This window comes from Canis lupus, chromosome 14, assembly GCF_011100685.1.
Source record: "Canis lupus familiaris isolate Mischka breed German Shepherd chromosome 14, alternate assembly UU_Cfam_GSD_1.0, whole genome shotgun sequence".
In the NCBI taxonomy this organism is placed as follows: Eukaryota; Metazoa; Chordata; class Mammalia; order Carnivora; family Canidae; genus Canis; species Canis lupus.
In genome coordinates, this window is record NC_049235.1 from 45,190,035 (window position 1) to 45,210,592 (window position 20,558).

At 36.8% G+C, this 20,558-nt stretch overlaps 1 protein-coding gene and 1 long non-coding RNA gene across 6 annotated transcripts in view; one reads left to right on the forward strand and one right to left on the reverse strand.

Moving 5' to 3' along the window:
* NT5C3A (5'-nucleotidase, cytosolic IIIA) overlaps positions 1-20,558 on the reverse strand; it is a 55,551-nt gene that overhangs the window by 14,376 nt on the left and 20,617 nt on the right. For 2 of the 5 annotated variants that reach the window (XM_038557290.1, XM_038557291.1), the window contains exon 2: positions 3,095-3,149. The exons of 1 other annotated variant lie outside the window; for it this stretch is intronic. In XM_038557290.1, the coding sequence (XP_038413218.1) occupies positions 3,095-3,130 (36 nt within the window). In that variant the 5' untranslated portion in view covers positions 3,131-3,149. Of the gene's footprint in view, positions 1-3,094; positions 3,150-8,867; positions 8,951-20,558 lie in introns of those variants that run through there. 2 more of the 5 variants (XM_038557289.1, XM_038557292.1) reach the window with 2 other exon arrangements.
* On the forward strand, positions 6,579-9,201 carry LOC119866550. The gene is made up of 2 exons (XR_005369687.1): positions 6,579-6,991; positions 8,875-9,201. It is a non-coding gene; the product is annotated as an uncharacterized LOC119866550 (long non-coding RNA).

The following is a 20,558-nucleotide window of genomic DNA, read 5'->3' on the forward strand; positions in this document are numbered from 1 at the left end:
GATTTCAAGGTTATATAGTTTTATTCACAACTCTACAACAATATTTGATTATTTGAGATTATCTTGCAGATATATTGAGACAGGATATCACAGAGTATCTGCGTGGTATAGTCACAAAATTGTCCTAATAATGTTTACCTGTATTTCTCTGAAAATGGCCCACATAAACATTAGTTTAAATGCCCTATGGGCAGCCTGAGTGGCTCAGCGGGTTAACGCCGCCTTTTGGCCCAGGTCACGATCCTGGAGACCCGGGATCAAGTCCCACATCGGACTCCCTGCATGGAGCCTGCTTCTCCCTCTGCCTGTGTCTCTACCTCTCTCTCTCTGTTTCTCATGAATAAATAAATAAATAAATAAAATCTTTAAAAATAAATAAATAAATGACTTAAGGATCTTTGTAGTTCTCAGGGGAAATATTTTTTTTTGTTTTCCGATGTTCATATCTGGTCCAAGCAAAAGACTTCATTAACTACGTTGGTACAGAGGAGTGGGGACTACAATTTTCATGTACTTACATAAAAAGTACAGATCCAAAGCCACCTATTCAGATTGGTATATTCACTCACATATATGGATGATTCTACGATTTATTTAGAAGATTATGCATTACTAAAGTGTAGTGATAGCCAGTTCTCCCTGCCTACCACATTTTTGTCTCCCCATCTCCACATTATGGGAGAGTAGGCCAAACTCATTCATTCAACATACAGTCATTAAGTATAAGGCAGCTCTGTAAGATATACAAAGGTTTTAGTAAGATAAACATCTTAAACTCAAGGCACAATGTACTCTTACATGGATTGTAATACAGGAGCCCAAACAAGTAATACATTGCTCAGATGTCCAGATAAAACGTAAGAGGAACAGAAGAAACTGAAATTACTTCTGCAAGGGCCAAAAGAGGAAGAGCCAACTGAGTTAGGCTTTCAAAGAGAAGCAGGATTTGTATATGCTGAGATCATGAGCCAAAGTTCAGGGTCAAATGTGGGAAAAAGATAAATAGCTCTGCCTAGAACTTCAGTGTATGTGGTGGAGAGAGATTGTGTGTGTAAGGTATGGAAAGAGATTTGGAGCCAGATTATGAGAAGTTAAGAACAACATCTTTTTTTTTTTTTTAAGATTTTATTTATTTATTCATGAGAGACACAGACATACACACAGAGAGGCAGAGACACAGGCAGAGGGAGAAGCACCCTCCATGCTGGAAGCCCGATGTGGGACTCAATCCCGGGATCATACCCTCAATCCCTGATCATGCCCAAAGGCAGACGCTCAACCTCTGAGCCACCCAGGTGTCCCAAGAACAGCATCTTAAGGAGCTGCCAACTTAAAAGATATACCAACATTTTAGAAAACCAAACTCCAATTTAAAAACTATGCAACTTAATGCAATGATAGAAAATATAATATACATATATATATGTGTATATATTTATGTACCATTTAGGGGCTGGTTTTCCTTCAACAGTCTCTTTGTGGGTTAACTACAGTGCTACTTACTTCCAAAGAGACATGTTAGAGATGGGACCCAAGTAACACCCATGTACATGGTAGGACATTCCTACATCACTTGTATTCATTTTGGTTAAAAATCATCAACTCACACACACACACAAAAGTTTAGATTCATGTAACTTTATATATCAGAGATAAATTTCAGTGTTAATCATGCAATGGAAGCAGAGATCATGCTGATGTATTAAGCTGAACCAAATGAAACTGCCAACGTTGGACTATTCAACATAAAAACGCACAGCAATTTCATATGTTCCATCCTAACAGCAATAACTACATCGATGGCAGCTTAATCAGCACTTTGAGGCATCTTTCACCTCCTGTCACAGGCTGGTTGAGGACAGCTAAGCTGAACAAGAGATTTATTAATTGTGATACAAAGCTGTTTGCATGCTAAGTCATGTTCTGGTTTTTGGGCTCAAATGAAAAGAAAACTAGAAAGAAAGAAGAAGAAAATACAAGAGAAGAGAAAGAATGGCAACAAAACAACAAAGAGAAAATATAAGGTGATCATGGGGGCAGTTGTCCTCTTTAAAAGAGAGGGAAAAATTGTGATTTTTAGGATTTTACCACTGTGAATATGGAAAACAGATATAATTTTTTCTACACATACAAATAAATGCATTTGCATAGTTAAAACACTCACTAACATAACATGAAATTGACATTTACTGAGTGCTTACTGTGTGCTATTAGGCACTTTACATACTTTTTCATTAAATATGAATAAGAATATTTCATTTACAAGATGAATAAGGTATGAAAATCCAATGTATGCTATGATGACTATAGTTTATAACTGTAACTATAACTATAACTATAACTCTATTGTATAACTGAAATTTGCTAATAGAGTAGAATTTGAATGTTCTCCATGGCCCCCCACCGCCAAAAAAGGGTAAATATGTGAGGTGATGGATGTGTTAACTAGATGGGGGAGGTGATTCACAATGTATATCAAATCTCACATCATCACACTGTACACTTCAAATATCTCACAATTTTGTTAGTTATATCTCAATAAAGCTGGGAAAATATGAATAAAACACGAGTTTGGTGGTTTCATACAATTTCTTAAAGGTGAGATTGTCACCCTCATTCAAGGGTATCACAGCTCTTAAAGACTAAATTAACAGCTGAAGTCAGTTCTGACTCCAAAGGCTATATTCTTCCTTCCTCATTCTAATGGCAATAATGCAATGAACTCTAGTATTATACAAGAAGTTTTTAATTTTAAAAATTTAAACATTTGTCATTTTAATTCAGAAGTTAACGCATCTCATGCTATATAATTTGTGTTATTGCTGAGCAAGGAAAATTTAGCACAAAAAGGAATGGGGTAACCATTTTACATGCTGAGAAACACTAATACACGTATTTCAAGCAAAAAATTTTTTTCTAAGGTAAGGTGAAATCCAATTATACAAACAGTTGAGGTTCTATTGTGTATCAAACACTGTGAAGAAAGACCTATATAAAGGTACAGTCCCATAATTAATGATCTGTTTAGAGACAAAGGTAAAAGTGGTGAAGGTTCACCATTAATAAATGGAACTGGAAATACTCAAATACCCACCATTTTCACATGTACAGCAGAATCTTGATTAGGCATTTCTTGGTTATCCAATCTTCTGGATTTCCCCAGGTGATGTCACAGTAAAAGAGAGAGAAAAAAAGTACACGTGACGTATATATATTTCAGGCTGTTCCTGTAGGTTAATGACATAGTAAGGTGGTATTTCTGGTTTGACATAAATACGAAGGCACCTCTATTTCTTACCTAAGAAGCTCAGCAAAGATTTCCTCTCTGTCTTACAAACTTTGGAGTTAAAAATTTTGTATGAAAAATTTGCGCTCTCCTATGGGAACTTTTCTTTTTAATAGTGTTTATTTTTTTAAAGATCATTTATTTATTCATAGAGACACAGAGAGAGAGAGAGAGACAGACAGACAGACATACAGACACAGGCAGAGGGAGAAGCAGGCTCCATGCAGGGAGCCTAACATGGGATTTGATCCCAGCTCTCCAGGATCATGCCCTCGGCTAAAGGTGGCACTAAACCGCTGAACCACCCAGGCTGCCCTGTAAGAACTTATAAAGTGTTGGGACACCTGGGTGGCTCAGTGGTTGAGCGTTTGCCTTCAGCTCAGGGTGTGATCCCGGGATCTGGGATCGAGTCCTACATCGGTCGGGCTCCTTGCATGGAGCCTGCCTCTGTCTCTGCCTCTCTCTCTGTGTCTCTCATGAATAAAATTTTAAAAAATTAAAAAAAAAGAACTTATATAGCATTGATAAGATTTAAGTAAAGAGTTAAAGTGAAGTTTGTAATTGTAAGAAAAAGCTTTATTTACAAGAATATTTTATCAACATTTTCTCTACATATAAGGATGAAGTCTGTGGGAAAATTATGTAATATTATTACTGAATCAATGAAGGAAGATATGAATAGAACATAAAGAGAAACATAATGCACATAAGCCAAGTTTAGTCTTCAATTTTCCCATATTAAACTCTAATTTTGTGAAATGATGTGACTTCTATCTGAGTCAGTATCTGAATCTAGCAGTGTCTGGCCCAAAATAAGTACGTGATAGTTTTTTTTTTTTAATTTTTAAAAAATTTTTATTTACTTATGATAGTCACAGAGAGAGAGAGAGAGAGAGAGAGAGAGAGAGAGGCAGAGACACAGGCAGAGGGAGAAGCAGGCTCCATGCAGGGAGCCCGATTTGGGATTCGATCCCAGGTCTCCAGGATCGCTCCCTGGGCCAAAGGCAGGCGCCAAACCGCTGTGCCACCCAGGGATCCCAGTACGTGATAGTTTTAATTAAACAATCATTTTATGGGTTTGGGTGGGATTTATACATATCAATTTGTTAAACCAAAAGAAGTAGTTTAAAAAAAATCTCAATAAAATAAAATCTCTTATCACTATTCTTTTCTCTCTCTCTCTCTCTTTTTTTTTTTTTTTTACTATTCTTTTTTCTTTTTCATTTTTGCAGTATTGATCTTAGGGAAAATTACTTACTTTTATTCCTCCATGACTTTACTTTTATTTTAGACTAGGTAAGTAAAATTTTTTAAGAAAAGCAGTTTTTAAAAAGGGCAACTTTATTGAAATGGAAAAACAACTTTTTCTTAAGAGTTGGACATTATAGGGGTGCCTGGGTGGCTCAGCTGGCTCAGGTCAGGATCTCAGGCTTGTGAGATCGAACCTTGCAACAGGCTCTGCGCTCAGTGTGGAGTTTGCTTAAGACTCTCTGTCCCTCCCCCTGCTCTCTCTCTCTCTCTCTCTCAAATAAATAATCTTAAAAAAAAGTTGGACATTAGATCTATGTTCTTTATAATTAAAATGTATTATAGCAGATACATAAAATGTTCTCAAAATCTAAAATTCATTTCTCCCCTTGCATTTTAAACGCATAAAATTGGGAAATGTCTTATAAAAAGGTATTCCTGTCCCCCCCCACCCCACCACTAAGAAAAGCTAAGTCTTATAATTGATGGCATCTTAGAGCTGAGTAAGCAGTACTTCCAAATAGTAAGATAACTCAATTTTTCACATCTAAAAAATAATCTAGTATCTACAGAAGTATTTATTTATCTATATACTCTATATAACTCATAAGTACTTTGATCACTACCCCTAAAACGTAATTGTAGTGGTGGTTTGAGGGTTAGTAGTATTTTATTATTTTATTTTATTTTATTTTATTTATTGTATTTATTTATTTTTATATAGGAGCCTCCGGCCCTTGGAGGCCATGCTGGGGGCGTGGCTAGTCTTTTATTTTATTTTTTTAAGATTTTATTTATTCATGAGAGACACAGAGAGGGAGAAGCAGGCCCCATGCAGGGAGCCTGACATAGGATTCGATCCTCGGGACTCCAGGATCACACGCTGGGCTGAAGGCGGCGCTAAACCGCTGAGCCACCGGGGCTGCCCTGGTTAGTAGCCTTTTAGAGGATTGTAGTCAAATTAAAGTAACCCTTCCTTTTTGTCAATCCTTGATCTTGAACAAAGAAGATGCCATAGAAGTTGTTTACAAATCTGTTTCTTCAGGGCACCTAGGTGGCTCAGGGGTTGAGTATATCTGCTTTTGGCTCAGGTCCCACATTGGGGTCCCTGCAAGGAACCTGCTCCTCCCTCTGCCTGTGTCTCTGCCTCTCTCTGTGTCTCTCATGAATAAATAAATAAAATCTTTTAAAAACAAACAAACAAAAAAAAATCTGTTTCTTCATTTACAGGAACCAAAGCATACAATATGCTTATGGTTTTCCTTTGATGTTTACTATCTGAACAGGGGTCTATATTTCTCAGAAACCACTATTTAAATAAAACCATTTTGGGACGCCGGGGTGGCTCAGTGGTAGAGCATCTATCTGCCTTTGGCTCAGGTTGTGATCCCAGGGTCCTGGGATCGAGTCCCACATATGGCTCCCCATGGGAAGCCTGCTTCTCCCTCTGCCTGTCTCTGCCTCTCTCTCTCTCTCTGTCTGTGTGTGTGTGCCTCTCATGAATAAATAAATAAAATCTTTAAAAAAATCAATCAATCAATCAAACCACTTTATCAGCTTGGAAAAGAGGAAGAAGAATGTGGAAAAGTACTATAGAGTTTGCAGAACATCTGAAAAGCCCAAAGAAAAACAATTCAAGCAGTGCAGAATACATTTTAATATCTGGGAATCTCAAATCTTGTTATACAGAGCCAGGCAGCCCAATTCCTGTTCCCACCACCACCAAGTTTGGCTCATTTATGGTTATGAAGAAAAATAGAAAAGAGGGGGAAAAAAAATCCACCATCAGTAAGTAAAAAAGTAACTGTCTTTCTCATAGTCTCTATGTATTTTCTTTAAATGAAACACAAACAAAAACAAAGAGTCATCAGAAATTTGATAATGGCAAATTTTAGGGCATTATTTTTGATAAACTAATAGTTCATGGATACTATGCAAATCTCAACTGAAGGTTGGCAATCTGACCAGAATGTATCCTTGTTCGGGGATAATATCACATAAAGTGATACTGTTGTTCCAACGCAAAAATCACCCCATTGTCTCTATCATTACAAAAGTGTCAGGAGTAAGGCATAAATGCCAGCATTCTGGCACTAATCTAAGGAAGACACTGAAAATTAGGGCAGGGTATTTTTAAACCAATAGACTTGTAAACCTATACTTGGTATATAATGTTCTGGCTCACTTTGCCAGCGGTCATCTGTTGCAGATGCTTCAGGAGAGGGCTGTTGGAAACAACACATCAAGTGTAGAAGACACATTCAAAAATAGAAAATGCCAGCCTTGGAAGTATGAACCGTCTTCATAGGAAGTTTTGAAGTTTTAAAGTCTTTGGAATTTTTCATGTCGACTAGTAAGCGTGGAAATGGGAAAAGAATTACTCTGTGTGCTTTCACTATGAGGTTAAGTGTTCATTACACAGAATATGTAGGACAAAGCTAAAGACGGAAGCAAGAGGTAAGAACTTGACTGGAATAGCACAAAGTTGATAACAGAAAAGTTTTAGCGATTGTGGTATCTATCTCCTTCTGAGATCATTAACTTAATCTTGAAAAGATGTTAATCAAATCAATGACTTAAAATTTCTATGTCTACATGAAAAAACTTTACTTGCCTTTATCTGAATGCAAATTGAATATTTTTAAATATCCACCTGACTGTCTTATGTGAAAGTGAGAAAGATTATGTTCACCAATATCTTTGGCTTAAAAAGTTGTGATTCTGCTTCAATTGTGATACTTGCAGAGACAGTTACACTACACAACAATAAGGTAATGAAATTTTGAATGGTAAACTGTACATTACTTACATAAGAAAAGGGCACGTATTACTATAATTTGGACAGGGTACCAGCAACGGTATTAAACTTCCAAATGAATCCATTTTTGTTACATTTTTCCAGCAACTGTATTACTTGACCTAAGCTTATATTTTTAATAATGACACTTTCTTAGGGTGATTAGCACAAGAAAGATCAAACATAAATTTGTCATTTCAGTAGCATTGTAAATCAGTTTCTTGGAGCATTTAAATAATTCTCCCTAATTAGACTTTTCAAGGCAGCAGTGAGAAAAAACAAAAAACAAAACCCAAACTGAAAAGTGAAACTTTCTCAATACACACGTAAGACAAAAATGAAACTGAATATTCTCAGGTCTTTCCTGAGCCTGTTGGGCCGAAGAAGAAAAGATAGGAAGGGAAGAGAAGGAAATAAAAGAGAGGAAAAATAGATTTCAAAGGCTAGTTATTTAAAAATTGGCAATTTACACCACTTTTCTTAGGCAGTAAAACTTGGCTTCTTAGTCAGAATTTGATGGATACTTAAAAAAACACATGATTTCAGAACTTAGAATTTATTCATATATCCTCTCCACCCCCACTGTCCTAATATCTAATAGCATTTTTCAAGCGGAGTAAACCAAGACACATGGAAATTAAGTAATTTATACTGATTACACTTAGGGCACTCTGAGTTCTGTCCTTGAATTTGTCCTAGAACAGCAGCACAGGTGGTAAGCAATATCTAGAGATGCAGGGCTTGGATATAGACTGCCAATAAAAACCAAATAAACTGTTTACAGAAATGGTCTGCTGCATTATCTAATTTTCCTCATTAAGAAAAAAAAAACTATAAAAAATAAGGTAAATTCAATTATTTAAATCTAAGCCACAACATTCTAGGGTTTTATAGTAATATATGTTTGAACCATAATTTTCTTTTTTTTTGAACCATAATTTTCAGTGTACAATTCATTAAACTTTAGAGACTATAATCCAGCTTTTATCAATTCATAAAACATATCATATAATCCTATTCCATAGTATCTTAGATAAAACGCACACGCACAAAATAAAAATTAATTATTACTAGGCATTATATATGATTCCAAGGCATAATATATGGTTCCCAGTCCTAGGGACACAAATTTATGTGGCAATCAGCAAAATCAGTCACAGAGCAACTAAATGAACAACAAAATTGGATCTTACAGTGTTTTTTTTTCCTTTGAGATTTCTGAGGGTACATTGCTTTTTCTCAATATTTACATATGAAACAAGAAGCTCTGAAAATTAGATCCTTTAAACTGTAATTTCTAAGACCCAAGACACTGCGAAGTTTTACATATTCATATCTTTGTAAACTGTGAAGTTTTACATTATACTGCTTTATTCTATTTTTATTTCCTTAATTTGTATTTATTTTATTTTATTTTATTTTTTTTAATTTGTATTTTTAAATGCCTAAAATTTCAACAAGATACTGAGCCAAATAAGGGTCAGATAAAGAGAAGCCAGAGAAACTTCTTTGTTGACATGAGCTGTACACACTTACCCTGCAGGTAACCGGACGAGCTACGCCAGCGAAAGAAAATTCTTCCTGTCTGAGAAGCACTAATATAGCACAAGGTGCACCCGAGGGCGGTTCCAAAAGCCTTGGCTAAGCTCTATGCAAAAATGGTCTTGTGACGCATTACTACACAGTGCTTCATTATGCTCTGGGTGACACTTGCTAGCTCTGAGCTACTCACCGGCCAGTCTACAGAAAATGATCAATTGAAATAATGTGACAGTTAAGAGAAGGTAAATCTGTATTATTAGAGCTGGCAAACAGCTCTGCAAGAAAACTGGAACTTCCATATTAATACTTAAAATACTCCCCTTCCTCATCCTGTTTTTTGGTTGTCAGTGTACTTGTGGTATATGTATCTTTCTGTATGAATATTATATTTCAATACAAAGTAAAAAAAAAGTAGGTTTTGTTTGCTAGGGCCTGGGGGGAGGGGAAAGGGAGCCATTGCTCAATGGGGACAGAGTTTCAGTTTGGAAAACGAAGAATTCTGGGGATGGATGGTGGTGATGGTTGCACAATGTCAGTGTACTCAATTCCACTGAATGGTACACTTAAAAACAGTTAAAATGGCAAATTTTATGTTGGTATATTTTAGTCACAACTTTAAAAAAGGTTACCTCATTTAAGACACAGGAGAAAAGACATGATGCATGTAAGTGCGGTCACTAGAATGTTAAGAGCCTTTATTGATTTTAAGGTTTTTCTTCATATTGCCTACACTGTAAATTTTATTTGCTAAAAAAACCTGAACACAAACAATGAAAACTAAGTTTTAAGGTTAGAAGATTGAAAATGTTACTTTCCTGTTAGAAATAAAAACAGTGAAACTGTTGTGAAGAAAAATATTTTTAACTTTTAAAGAGAACCAGGCTTGCTTTTAACCCGAGTAGCAGGCTGCAATATGCAAATACCATATGTCAGGGCCTGATAGTTAAGTTATGCTACGGGCTCTCTGGGAAGCTTTATCATTAGGAACACGAGGAGGCTACACTTACATAAATATTTACATCTGCCTTTTCTCTTTGCTCAAGAGAAATCAAACCCACATAGCATTTCAGTAGTCAAACTTTGTGAAGTAGCATACTCTGTTAAAAACAATGCAAAAAAATGTTTAAATGATTTTTTCAAAGGTCACTAGCAAATTATCCAAACATGGTACCTACCAAAGGTTAAAAATTTGGCACTGCTGTCTTATTTTAATAAGATAAGAAGACTTACAACAAAACATTCCTCTACCAAGAAAATCATTTATATTCTACTAATAGAGGCTCAAGGGCTACCAGGTGATCCTTTTTGAAAATACGCCTGTATTACGTATGAATACGATGACTTAACTGTCCTATAATATATTAACATAAGTAGCAATGATAAGAATTTTAAAGCTAGCACTCAGAAAGATGACTCAAGATAAATCATTCTTAACAACATAAAGAATGCTGGAGTCAGAGTTGTTTTTTGAAGAGCTATTTAGAAATATTATTATAAGCTTCAGAAATATACATTCCCTTTGACATATCAATTTTATGTCCTGAGAATACTAACTTAAGGAAATAAGGCAGTACACAAAGATTTAGTTGCAAAGATATATTCTATAGACTTTTTTTTTTTTTGAGGCCCAGAGTGGTGCCCAACACAGAGCTCAAATTCATGACCCTGAGATCAAGATCTGAACTGAGATCACGCGAGGGATGCTCAATTGACGGAGTCACCTAGGTGCCCCATAGACTGTAAGCAACCTAAATGCCCAATATCTAAATGTTCATTAATATAAGAGAGGTGAATATATTGTAGTATACACATAAAATACAAGATTATACAGTTCCCAAAAATGATTATTATAAATAGCTAAAATTTATTGTATGTTTACTATGTGTTAGGTACTTCTAAGCACTTGACATAGACATACTTCATCTCCTATAACACTCATAACCCCAGAAGGTACGTGCTATTATTATCCTCATATTTCAGGTGAATAAATTAAAGCTGTAGCTGAGAAGTAGCAGAAATGTATTCAAACTTTCTGACTTCAGAATCCATGCCTGTAAATCAATGGGTGGGGTCTATGAGATGGATATTTACAGATATACTCAGGATACATGATCTATTGAGTGAAAAAAGTTATGAGAGTATCTATAGCAAGAGTTCAATTTGGGGGGAAAATTCTTTATACAAGCATTGGAAAGTCTAAAATAGAATATATATAAGACAATATCAGATGGGATTAAGGGGCTATTTTTATTATTTTATTTTTTAAAAGATTTTATTTATTTATTCATGAGAGACACAGAGAGAGAGAGAGAGAGGAAGAGACACAGGCAGAGGGAGAAGCAGGCTCCATGCAAGGAGCCCGACGTGGGACTCGATCCCGGGTCTCCAGGATCATGCCCTGGGCTGTAGGCAGCACTAAACCGCTGCGCCACCGCGGCTGCCCCTATTTTATTTTATTTTTTATTTCTGAGTTTTATAAAATGAGTTCCTTAGGAAACAGAAAATGGCTTATTACAAACATTACAGTAGTAGCATCAACCATGTCCATAATCAGAAAAGTAAGTTAAAAATAAAGTAAAACAACCAAAGTCAATCATGGGTGGATAAATTGAAACAGTACTTCTAAAGTGGAGACAGAACAAGGAATTCAGCCAGTTGGCTCTATAACAAAACAAAATACAGCATGAAAAGAAACTTGGCTAGTATGTTATCAAGGGGGTGGAAGATGACTTTGGCTCTGCGGGTGTTCTGCTCTGCTAGCCCAAGGAGAGAAGAAAGGCAACAGGAGCACTGTTCCCTGCTTACAGGGAACTTCTCCCACAAGATCAGTTCCACCCAGTGTGCATATGTGCTTGGGGTGGGATGGGATGCCTGGTGAGCAATCCTTTCAGGAGGGACCAACATTTTTCAAGCCCTTTTCTTACCCTCTCAGAATCCCAGAAGCATGCAATGAATGGCCTGTTATATACTGTGGGACCAAGGGCAGGCTGCCCTAAAATGGCTCACTTTAACATACAGATTATTTTGAGTTAAAAGCAATCAAGACCTAGCAGATTTAGGAAAAGCTATTTACCCTGACCCTCCCACCCCCCAAAAGTGCCTAAAAAGAATTTAGATAAAGGACCTGCTCCAGGAAGAGAGCTATCCCCATAGATAACTACATTATGCTATGAATTAGGTATAGTAGACAGAGAAGAACCTAGCAAGGCCTCTTTGATCAAAGCCCTCTCTTGGTCCCACCGTTTCTAAGTGACCCAACATATATTTGTTTACCAAACACTCTTTTTCATTTTTCCTGAGGACTGCATTCCTTCCCTTTGAAGACCCAAACCCCTACACCCCCTTCTCCTTAGTTCAGAATGACATACATACCTCATTTTGCCTGATAGTCTTCAGAAATTCCATGTCTTTGTGGATTCCCTATATGTATGCTACTAAATTGGATTTTCTCCTGTTAATCTGTCTCATATCAATTTGATTCTTACTCTAGCTAGAAGGACCTTGAGGGGACAGGGTGTTCTTAATCCCTGACAATACATTGTGTTTATTCAGTAAAGCTTTATGAGAAAGAGAATACTTCTCTTATTTATTGATAAGGAACCTAAGGTCTGGAAAAGTTACTACTAATGTGACTATTCTTCTCATTATATCATGCTGTTTCTAAGCAATGATATACACATAACTTACATGATAGGGCTAGAGATGTCTGTGAATAAGAATAATGTTTTGAGGGGTGCCTGGGTGGCTCAGTCGGTTAAGCGACTACCTTGGGCTCAGGTTGTGTTCCCATGGGCCTGGTATCGAGCCCTATGTCCAGCTCCCTGCTCAGCGGGGGAGTCTGCTTTTCTCTTACCCTCTGTTTCACCCACCTCCTGTTCATGTTTTCTCCCTCTCTCTCAAATAAATAAATAAAATATTTAAAAAGAAAAAGAATAATGTTTTGAAACGATGCCACAAAAAAAGAACAAGGACACAAATACAAAGTATGGAGTAAAGGAAAATGAATTTTGTTTCAAATAGCTCTAAGATATTGTGTTCTGTTTTTGAAAGGGAATATAGAAGATTTAGAAGTTGTAAAGAGGCTCTTTTAGCAGCACAATTAACTGTGATCTCTGGAATCAATGACTGGCCCCTGTTGTCCTGGAGTTTCTTTACTCTTGGTCATGGAAACAGAAATCACTCATAAAGCTCTGAAAGGAAACTCTATACCTGCAACTGACACACCAAAGAGCAGGGAACTTACCATACAGGACTCAAATCTTTGGAAGATTTTTCTCCCCTTTTAACACTGTAACTAGGTGTCTTTATCAGTGGAGAAAGAGATAGCCATTTGTACTTCTGAGTAACCAGCTACAACTATTTAGATAGTTTATTCAATCAACTTGAAAAGCTAAAAATGATCACTTCGTATTTTGCCATTAAAAAGTTTCTCAAGGGATTCCTGGGTGGCGCAGCGGTTTGGTGCCTGCCTTTGGCCCAGGGCGCGATCCTGGAGACCCGGGATCGAATCCCACGTCGGGCTCCCGGTGCATGGAGCCTGCTTCTCCCTCTGCCTGTGTCTCTGCCTCTCTCTCTCTCTCTGTGTGAATATCATAAAAAAATTAAAAAAAAAGTTTCTCAAAAATTTGAAATGGAAAAAAAAAAAAGCCCGTTAAAAATCAAATCTACCCAATTTATTTTTTTACAGATGGCATTTTTGTTTTAAAGATTTTATCCATTTATTCATGAGAGTCACACAGAGAGAGAAAGAGAAAGGCAGAGGCACAGGCAGAGGGAGAAGCAGGCTCCATAGGGAGCCTGACACAGGACTCGACCCTGGGTCTCCAGGATCACACAGGGGGCTGAAGGTGGCGCTAAACCACTGAGCCACCTGGGCTGCCCTTTATCCAGTTTAAACCTTAATAACATATTGATTGATTTTGCCATTAATCTGGGGGCACGGAAGTAAAGGGAATAAAAGTACCACATTAATTAATAGTTGTATGTGAAAGAAATCACTTCATAATTCTACACAAAACCTACATAGTAAGGATAGTTTATTTCTCAATTACCCAATCTAAGAGTCAACTACTAACTCAGTTTACCACAATCCAATCATCATTTGGCTATAGAATATATTTTTATTTTTTTAATTTTTTTTTAAAGATTTTATTCACTCATGAGAGAGAGAGAGAGAGAGAGAGAGAGAGAAAGAGAGAGAGAGAGAGAGAGAGAGAGGCAGAGACACAGGCAGAGGGAGAAGCAGGCTCCATGCAGGGAGCCTGACCTGGGACTTGATCCTGGGTCTCCAGGATCAGGCCCTGGGCTGAAGGTGGTGCCAAACTGCTGAGCCACCAGGGCTGCCCTAGAATATATTTTTAAACTTCAATCTGAACTTGACTGACACCTAGGAAATTATTCCAAACAAAACAATAAAATCACATAAGGAAGCCCATTCAGTAGTAGGTGAAATGCAATACTCTCTCTATAGACTCTTGCAAAACTTGTTCCTGCTAATTGCTGTAATTGCTGTATGATATATACACCAGGTGATTCTTTTAAACATGCAAAACATCCATTTAAGCATCTGACTTCCCTTAAAACTTCTCTAAAGAAGGCAACAGTCAGCTAACTTCAACACTGTGACTGTCCAGAATTGAAGCAGATGCTACCAAGGTTTGTAAGAGTATGATTTAATTTTTAATTTTTAAATTTATTTTTTAAATTCATGTTCAATTAGCTAACATGTAGTACATCATCAGTTTCAGATTAGGTTCAGTAATTAATCAGTTGCATATAACACCCAGTGCTCATCACATCATATGGCCTCCTTAATGCTCATCACCCAGTTATCCTATCCTCCCACCCACTGCCCCTCCAGCAACTGTTTCCTATAGTTATATGAATATGATTTTATTTTATTTATTTTTAAATAATTTTTAAAAAAGATTTTATTTATTTATACATGAGAGACACAGAGAGAGAGGGGCAGAGACACAGGCAGAAGGAGAAGCAGTCTCCATGCAGGGAGCCCAAAGTGGGACTCGATCCCCGGCCTCCAGGATCACACCCTGGGCTGAAGGCGGTGCTAAACCGCTGAGCCACCCAGGCTGCCCTATGAATATGATTTTAAATGTTTAGGAGCAAAAATAGAGATGGAACAATGAATTATTACATTTTGGGGAAATGAACAGGAAACAAAGATTTTCTGTAAGTTCTTCTCATTTAAAATCATTCTAAAAACCTATGCTATTAGGTGATTACTAGTGAAGTTGATTGCTGCATTTATGAATTTGTACACAAATATGCAAATTGAGGAAAACCTATGATTCTAATCTAAATGAATTTCTTTAAAAACTCTGCAACAATCTAGGATTAATTTAATTTTCAGAAACCCAAATGAGGTTCTTCAAAATAGTTTATATCTTTTTAACTTAAAAAGTAATAAATTCAGGGGATCCCTGGGTGGCTCAGCAGTTTTAGCGCGCCTGCCTTTGGCCCAGGGCATGATCCTGGAGACCTGGAATCAAGTCCCGCATCGGGCTTCCTGCATGGAGCCTGCTTCTCCCTCTGCCTGTGACTCTGCATCTCTCTCTCTCTCTCTCTGTCTCAAATAAATAAATAAATAAATAAATAAAATCTTAAAAAAAGAAAAAGTAATAAATTCTGTAGTTTAAACTCCTTTAGAGGAAATGATATTTATGTTGCAGTAGGTAGGTCAAGTTCAAGAAACCTGGGTATAATACAATACCATAAACAAAGAGAATCTTTCCTAGCTCTCCTCTCAAATGCACTATGTTCTAATATTTCAAGATGCTTAGCACTGAAATCGTTGTTTCCATTTTATTATATCTGGACCTCTATGCCCAAAATGGAATAAGAAAAACTTTGTTTTAGTTTTGGACTCCTTCCATATCACACAGTTGGTATTCTGTTTTTGAAAAGAAATAGTATTGTTTAGGATTGCTACTTTGGTATGGGTCACATTAAAAATGGCAAAAATGGTTATGCTATTTAAACTTTTATTATTGGTGTATTATATCCAATACCTCTAAATAGAAAGTACAAAGACTTAACTTACTATCTTCTTTTTGCTATGTCAGATAAACTCATTTAAAAAATAATAAAGTAAGAAAATGAAGAAGTAAGTTATTTGGAAAGAGATTCAAGTTCATAAATGAACAACTTGTAGTGAAGAATTACTTGAAATTATATGTAGGATGAGTGAGTGATAACTTGAATTTTAAAAGTATGTAAATAGAAGAAACCTTTGTATGTTAAACCAAAGCACTTAATTTAACCTATACAAAGTCTTGGTAACACATATTATGTACAACAATGGAATGTGTGCTCATCAGAATAGAACTTACAAAAATAGGTTTATCAGAGAATGGCCTTCAAAGTGCTTTATGTCAGGTGTCATGGGGAGAACTCTTTCAAACTTTTAAAGAACAGATGGCCCCATGCTAGATAAATTGTTTAACAACACATAAAAAGAGGTTAAGCTATCCAATTCCATTTATAAAACTAACTAGTATAGAATCCTAAACAAAACTCTGTCAAAAATAGTACAAAAAGAGGAAACATAATCTAAGTTCACTTAGGATTATAGATACAAAAGTCCTAAGTAATAAACCAGTAACAAACTAAATTCTTTTTTTTTTTTTTTTTTTTTTTTTTTTATTTACGATAGTCACAGAGAGAGAGAGAGAGAGAGAGAGAGGCAGAGACATAGGCAGAGGGAGAAGCAGGCTCCATGCACCGGGAGCCCGACGTGGGATTCGATCCCGGGTCTCCAGGATCGCGCCCTGGGCCAAAGGCAGGTGCCAAACCGCTGCGCCACCCAGGGATCCCCAAACTAAATTCAATAGTACAGATAATCATTGAACATGGCTGAATCAAATATATTATAAAAATCAATTAACAGTCATCACAGAGGAATAAAAGGATCCCAGGTGACTGTTTTCTTCTTCATACTCTTTGGTATTTTCTAAATTTTCTGTAATCTATATTATACCCAGAAGAAAACAAATATTTTTAAAAGGTTACATGTCCCAAAATATAAAAAAGCAGAAGTACATATAATGCTACTAGATCTCTGGACAAAATGGACACAGCATATGTTAAGTCATGTTTATGAAGGTAAAATGAAAATTATTGGGCACCTGGGTGGCTCAGTGGGTTAAGTGGCTGCCTTCAACTCAGGTCATGATGATCCCAGGGTCCTGGGATCCAGTCCAGCATCAGGCTCTCTGCTCCTCAGGGAGTCTGCTTCTCCCTCTGCTCCTCACCGCCCCTCTCTGTCTAATAAATAAAAATATTTTAAAAAATTATCTATTGAGTCAAAATTCCACCTTACTACTTTTTCTGGAGTAGCTTTCCTCATTCTTTGTCTGGGAGGATAAACTAATGAGTAAGCTACACAAATTAAACAACATGCGATATTCTCCTCCCACTCTGGATACTGAATGAAGTCATAATGTGTCAATGAGGAGTCATATACAAATTAAGCTCTGTAAAACATTATAAAGTATTAGTACATTGGTTTAAAGAGTGGTTTAGGTGGGTGGGGAAACAGGATAAAAGGACAAACGGGATTAAGAAGTACAAACTTCCAGTTATAAAAATAAAGTCACAGAGATGAAAAGTAGAGCATAGGGAATATGGCCATCATGATTGTAGTAACTTCGTATGGTGAGAGGCGGTGACTAAACTGCATGGTGAGTAATGTGTAGAAAGAAGTACTGAATCACTATGCTGTACACCTGAAACTAATATAACATTGTAGGTTAACTATACTTCAATAAAAGGAACAGCAGCAATAGCAGCCATTTAAAGATTTGAAAGGAGGGTCATAAATACACTACTCAAAAATGAAAGTGAGAACAAAAAAACTTGGAAAAATACATTTCTAACCTACTTTTAACAGTTAAAATCATTTTATAAAAGCCCTTGCAAATCAATAAAAAGACAATTCAGAAAAGAAGAAAATAAATGGCCAATTATTTTAAAAAATTCAACTCCAAAAGTAATGAATACTTAAAAAAAACAACAACTATCATTTGGCAAAAGTAAGAAAAAAAATGACACCTATTCCCAGGAAAACAGGGAGCTAGGTACTTGTATATACTGCTAGTGGAAATACATACTGGTACAACCTTTTCAGAAGGTAACCTGGTAGCACATTCAAAAATTTAAGATTTGTGCATGCTCTTTGACCCTGCATTCCTCTTAAATAGTCATGGACTTGCACAGATGCAGCATGTATGTTTACTGACCCATTATTTATCATAATGAAAAATGATAACCAATCTAAATGTTCAACAGTGAAGAACTTACTAAATTATGATATATATGATATAATAACATAAAGGAATATAATATAGTCATGAAAATAAGTGTAAAATTAGTAAGGAATAAATTAATAAGTGAATAATCTTGGGGCTCCTGGATGGCTCATTCAGTTAGGTGTCAGCCTTTAGCTCAGGTCATGATCTCAAGGTTCTAAGATCGAGCCCCTCCTCAGGTTCCCTGCCCTTCGGGAAGCCTGCTTCTCTCTCTGTCCCTCCCCGCCTCCTGTTCTCTCAAATAAATAAATAAATAAACAAATAAATAAATAAATAAATAAACTTAAAAAAATTAAGTGAATAATTCTTATTAAAAACAATGTTACAGGGCAGCCTGGGTGGCTCAGCAGTTTAGCACCACCTTCAGCCCAGGGGCCGGATCCTGGAGTCCTGGGATCAAGTCCCACATTGGGCTCCCTGCATGGAGCCTGCTTCTCCCTCTGCCTGTGTCTCTGCCTCTCTCTCTCCCTCTCTGTGTGTCTGTCATGAATAAATAAATAAAATCTTTAAAAATAAATAAATAAAAACAATGTTACAATATGATCTCCTGTCAGAAAAAAACAGTATTTAGTAGTTATATGCATAAAAAACAATGGAGTACACTTACTGAAATATGTGTTTTTTTTGGGTGGTAAAAATTGATTACTTCATTTTATTTATCTAGATTTAGTAATTTTTTAAAAAGATTTTACTTATTTATTCATTAGAGACAGAGAGAGACACAGAGAGAGAGAGAGAGAGGCGCAGAGACATAGGCAGAGAGAGAAGCAGGCTCCATGCAGGGAGCCCGATGTGGGACTTAATTCCGGTAATTCAGGATCATGCACTGGGCTGAAGGCAGATGCTCAACCACTGAGCCACCCAGGAGTCCCTAGATTTAGTAATTTTTATATCAGCATGTATTATATCAGAAACAAAAAATAATCAAGGGAAAAATGAAACTTAAAATAGGTAAATAAAAAAGGAGATTTTTTTCCTTTTTTAAAAAGATTTTATCTATTTATTCATGAGACACACACACACACACACAGAGGCAGAGACACAGGCAGAGGGAGAAGCAGGCTCCATTGCAGGGAGCCCGATGTGGGGCTGGAACCCGGGCCTCCAGGATCACGCCCTGGGCCAAAGGCAGGTGTTAAACCACTGAGCCACCCAGGGATCCCAGGAAGATTTATTCATGAGAGATACAGAGAGAGAGACACATGAGCAGAGGGAGAGGCAGGCTCCTTCCGGGGAGCCTGATGTGGAACTCGATCCCAGGACACTGGGATCGTGACCTGAACTGAAGGCAGACGCTCAACCGCTGAGCCACCTAGGTGCTCCAAAAAGGAAGAAATTCTTTACAAAAAGCTGGATCTTAATTCAGGTACTCCTGAGTCCTTAATTTTTAAAACTTCCCTAAAACTGAGTCACATGACTAAAAATCCACACACATGAACCCCATGAATAAATTTTTAAAAATCTATACTGAAAAAAAAAAAAAATCTATACTGGGGCAGCCCTGGTGGCTTAGCGATTTGGCACGGCCTTCAGCCCAGGGCGTGATCCTGGAGGTCCGAGATCGAGTCCCATGCCAGGCTCCCTGCATGGAGCCTGCTTCTCCCTCTGCCTGTCTCTCTCTCTCTGTGTGTCTCTAATAAATAAATTAAAAATCTTAAAAAAAAATAAAATAAAAATCTATACTGAATCATATGATCTATGCTTATTGAAAGTGTATTAGGGGGGATTCAAAAATCAATCAAATGGATATAGAAGTTTAATCCTTTACAAAAAACCATGTTTCTCATATGACTTTAGCAAAATTAAATTTCAGTAACTGAAAATGCTATAATTATATATGCCAAGCTTGTAAATATGCTACTCAGGTCAATTTAACCACCTACACATTATGATAGCAGGCAGGCAAGGATTAGGCCCCAGGACGCTAGGTACTCAGGTTAAAAACTGTTACTCAGGGACGCCTTGGTGGCTCAGTCAATTAAGTGTCTGACTTGGGCTGGGGTCATGATCTCAGGGTCCTGGGATTGTGCCCTATGTTGGGCTCTGTGCTTATGGGGGAGTCTGCTTCAAATCTTTAAAAAAAAAAAAAAAAAGACAAAATTGTTATTCAACATGAGATAATGCTGGACATTCCTCCTTTCTCAATCTTTTTAACTTTAAGAAGGAGTTCAAATCACCAATTATTTAACTAGTTAAAGAAGTTACTTTATCCGCACTATGTAAGCCACAATATTTATAAAACACAGAATAAGTGGATAATCATGGAACACTAGATTTCCCCACCCTACCAGAACTAGGGCCACATGACAAAACCATATACATATACATGAATATCTCTATATACATATTATATATATAT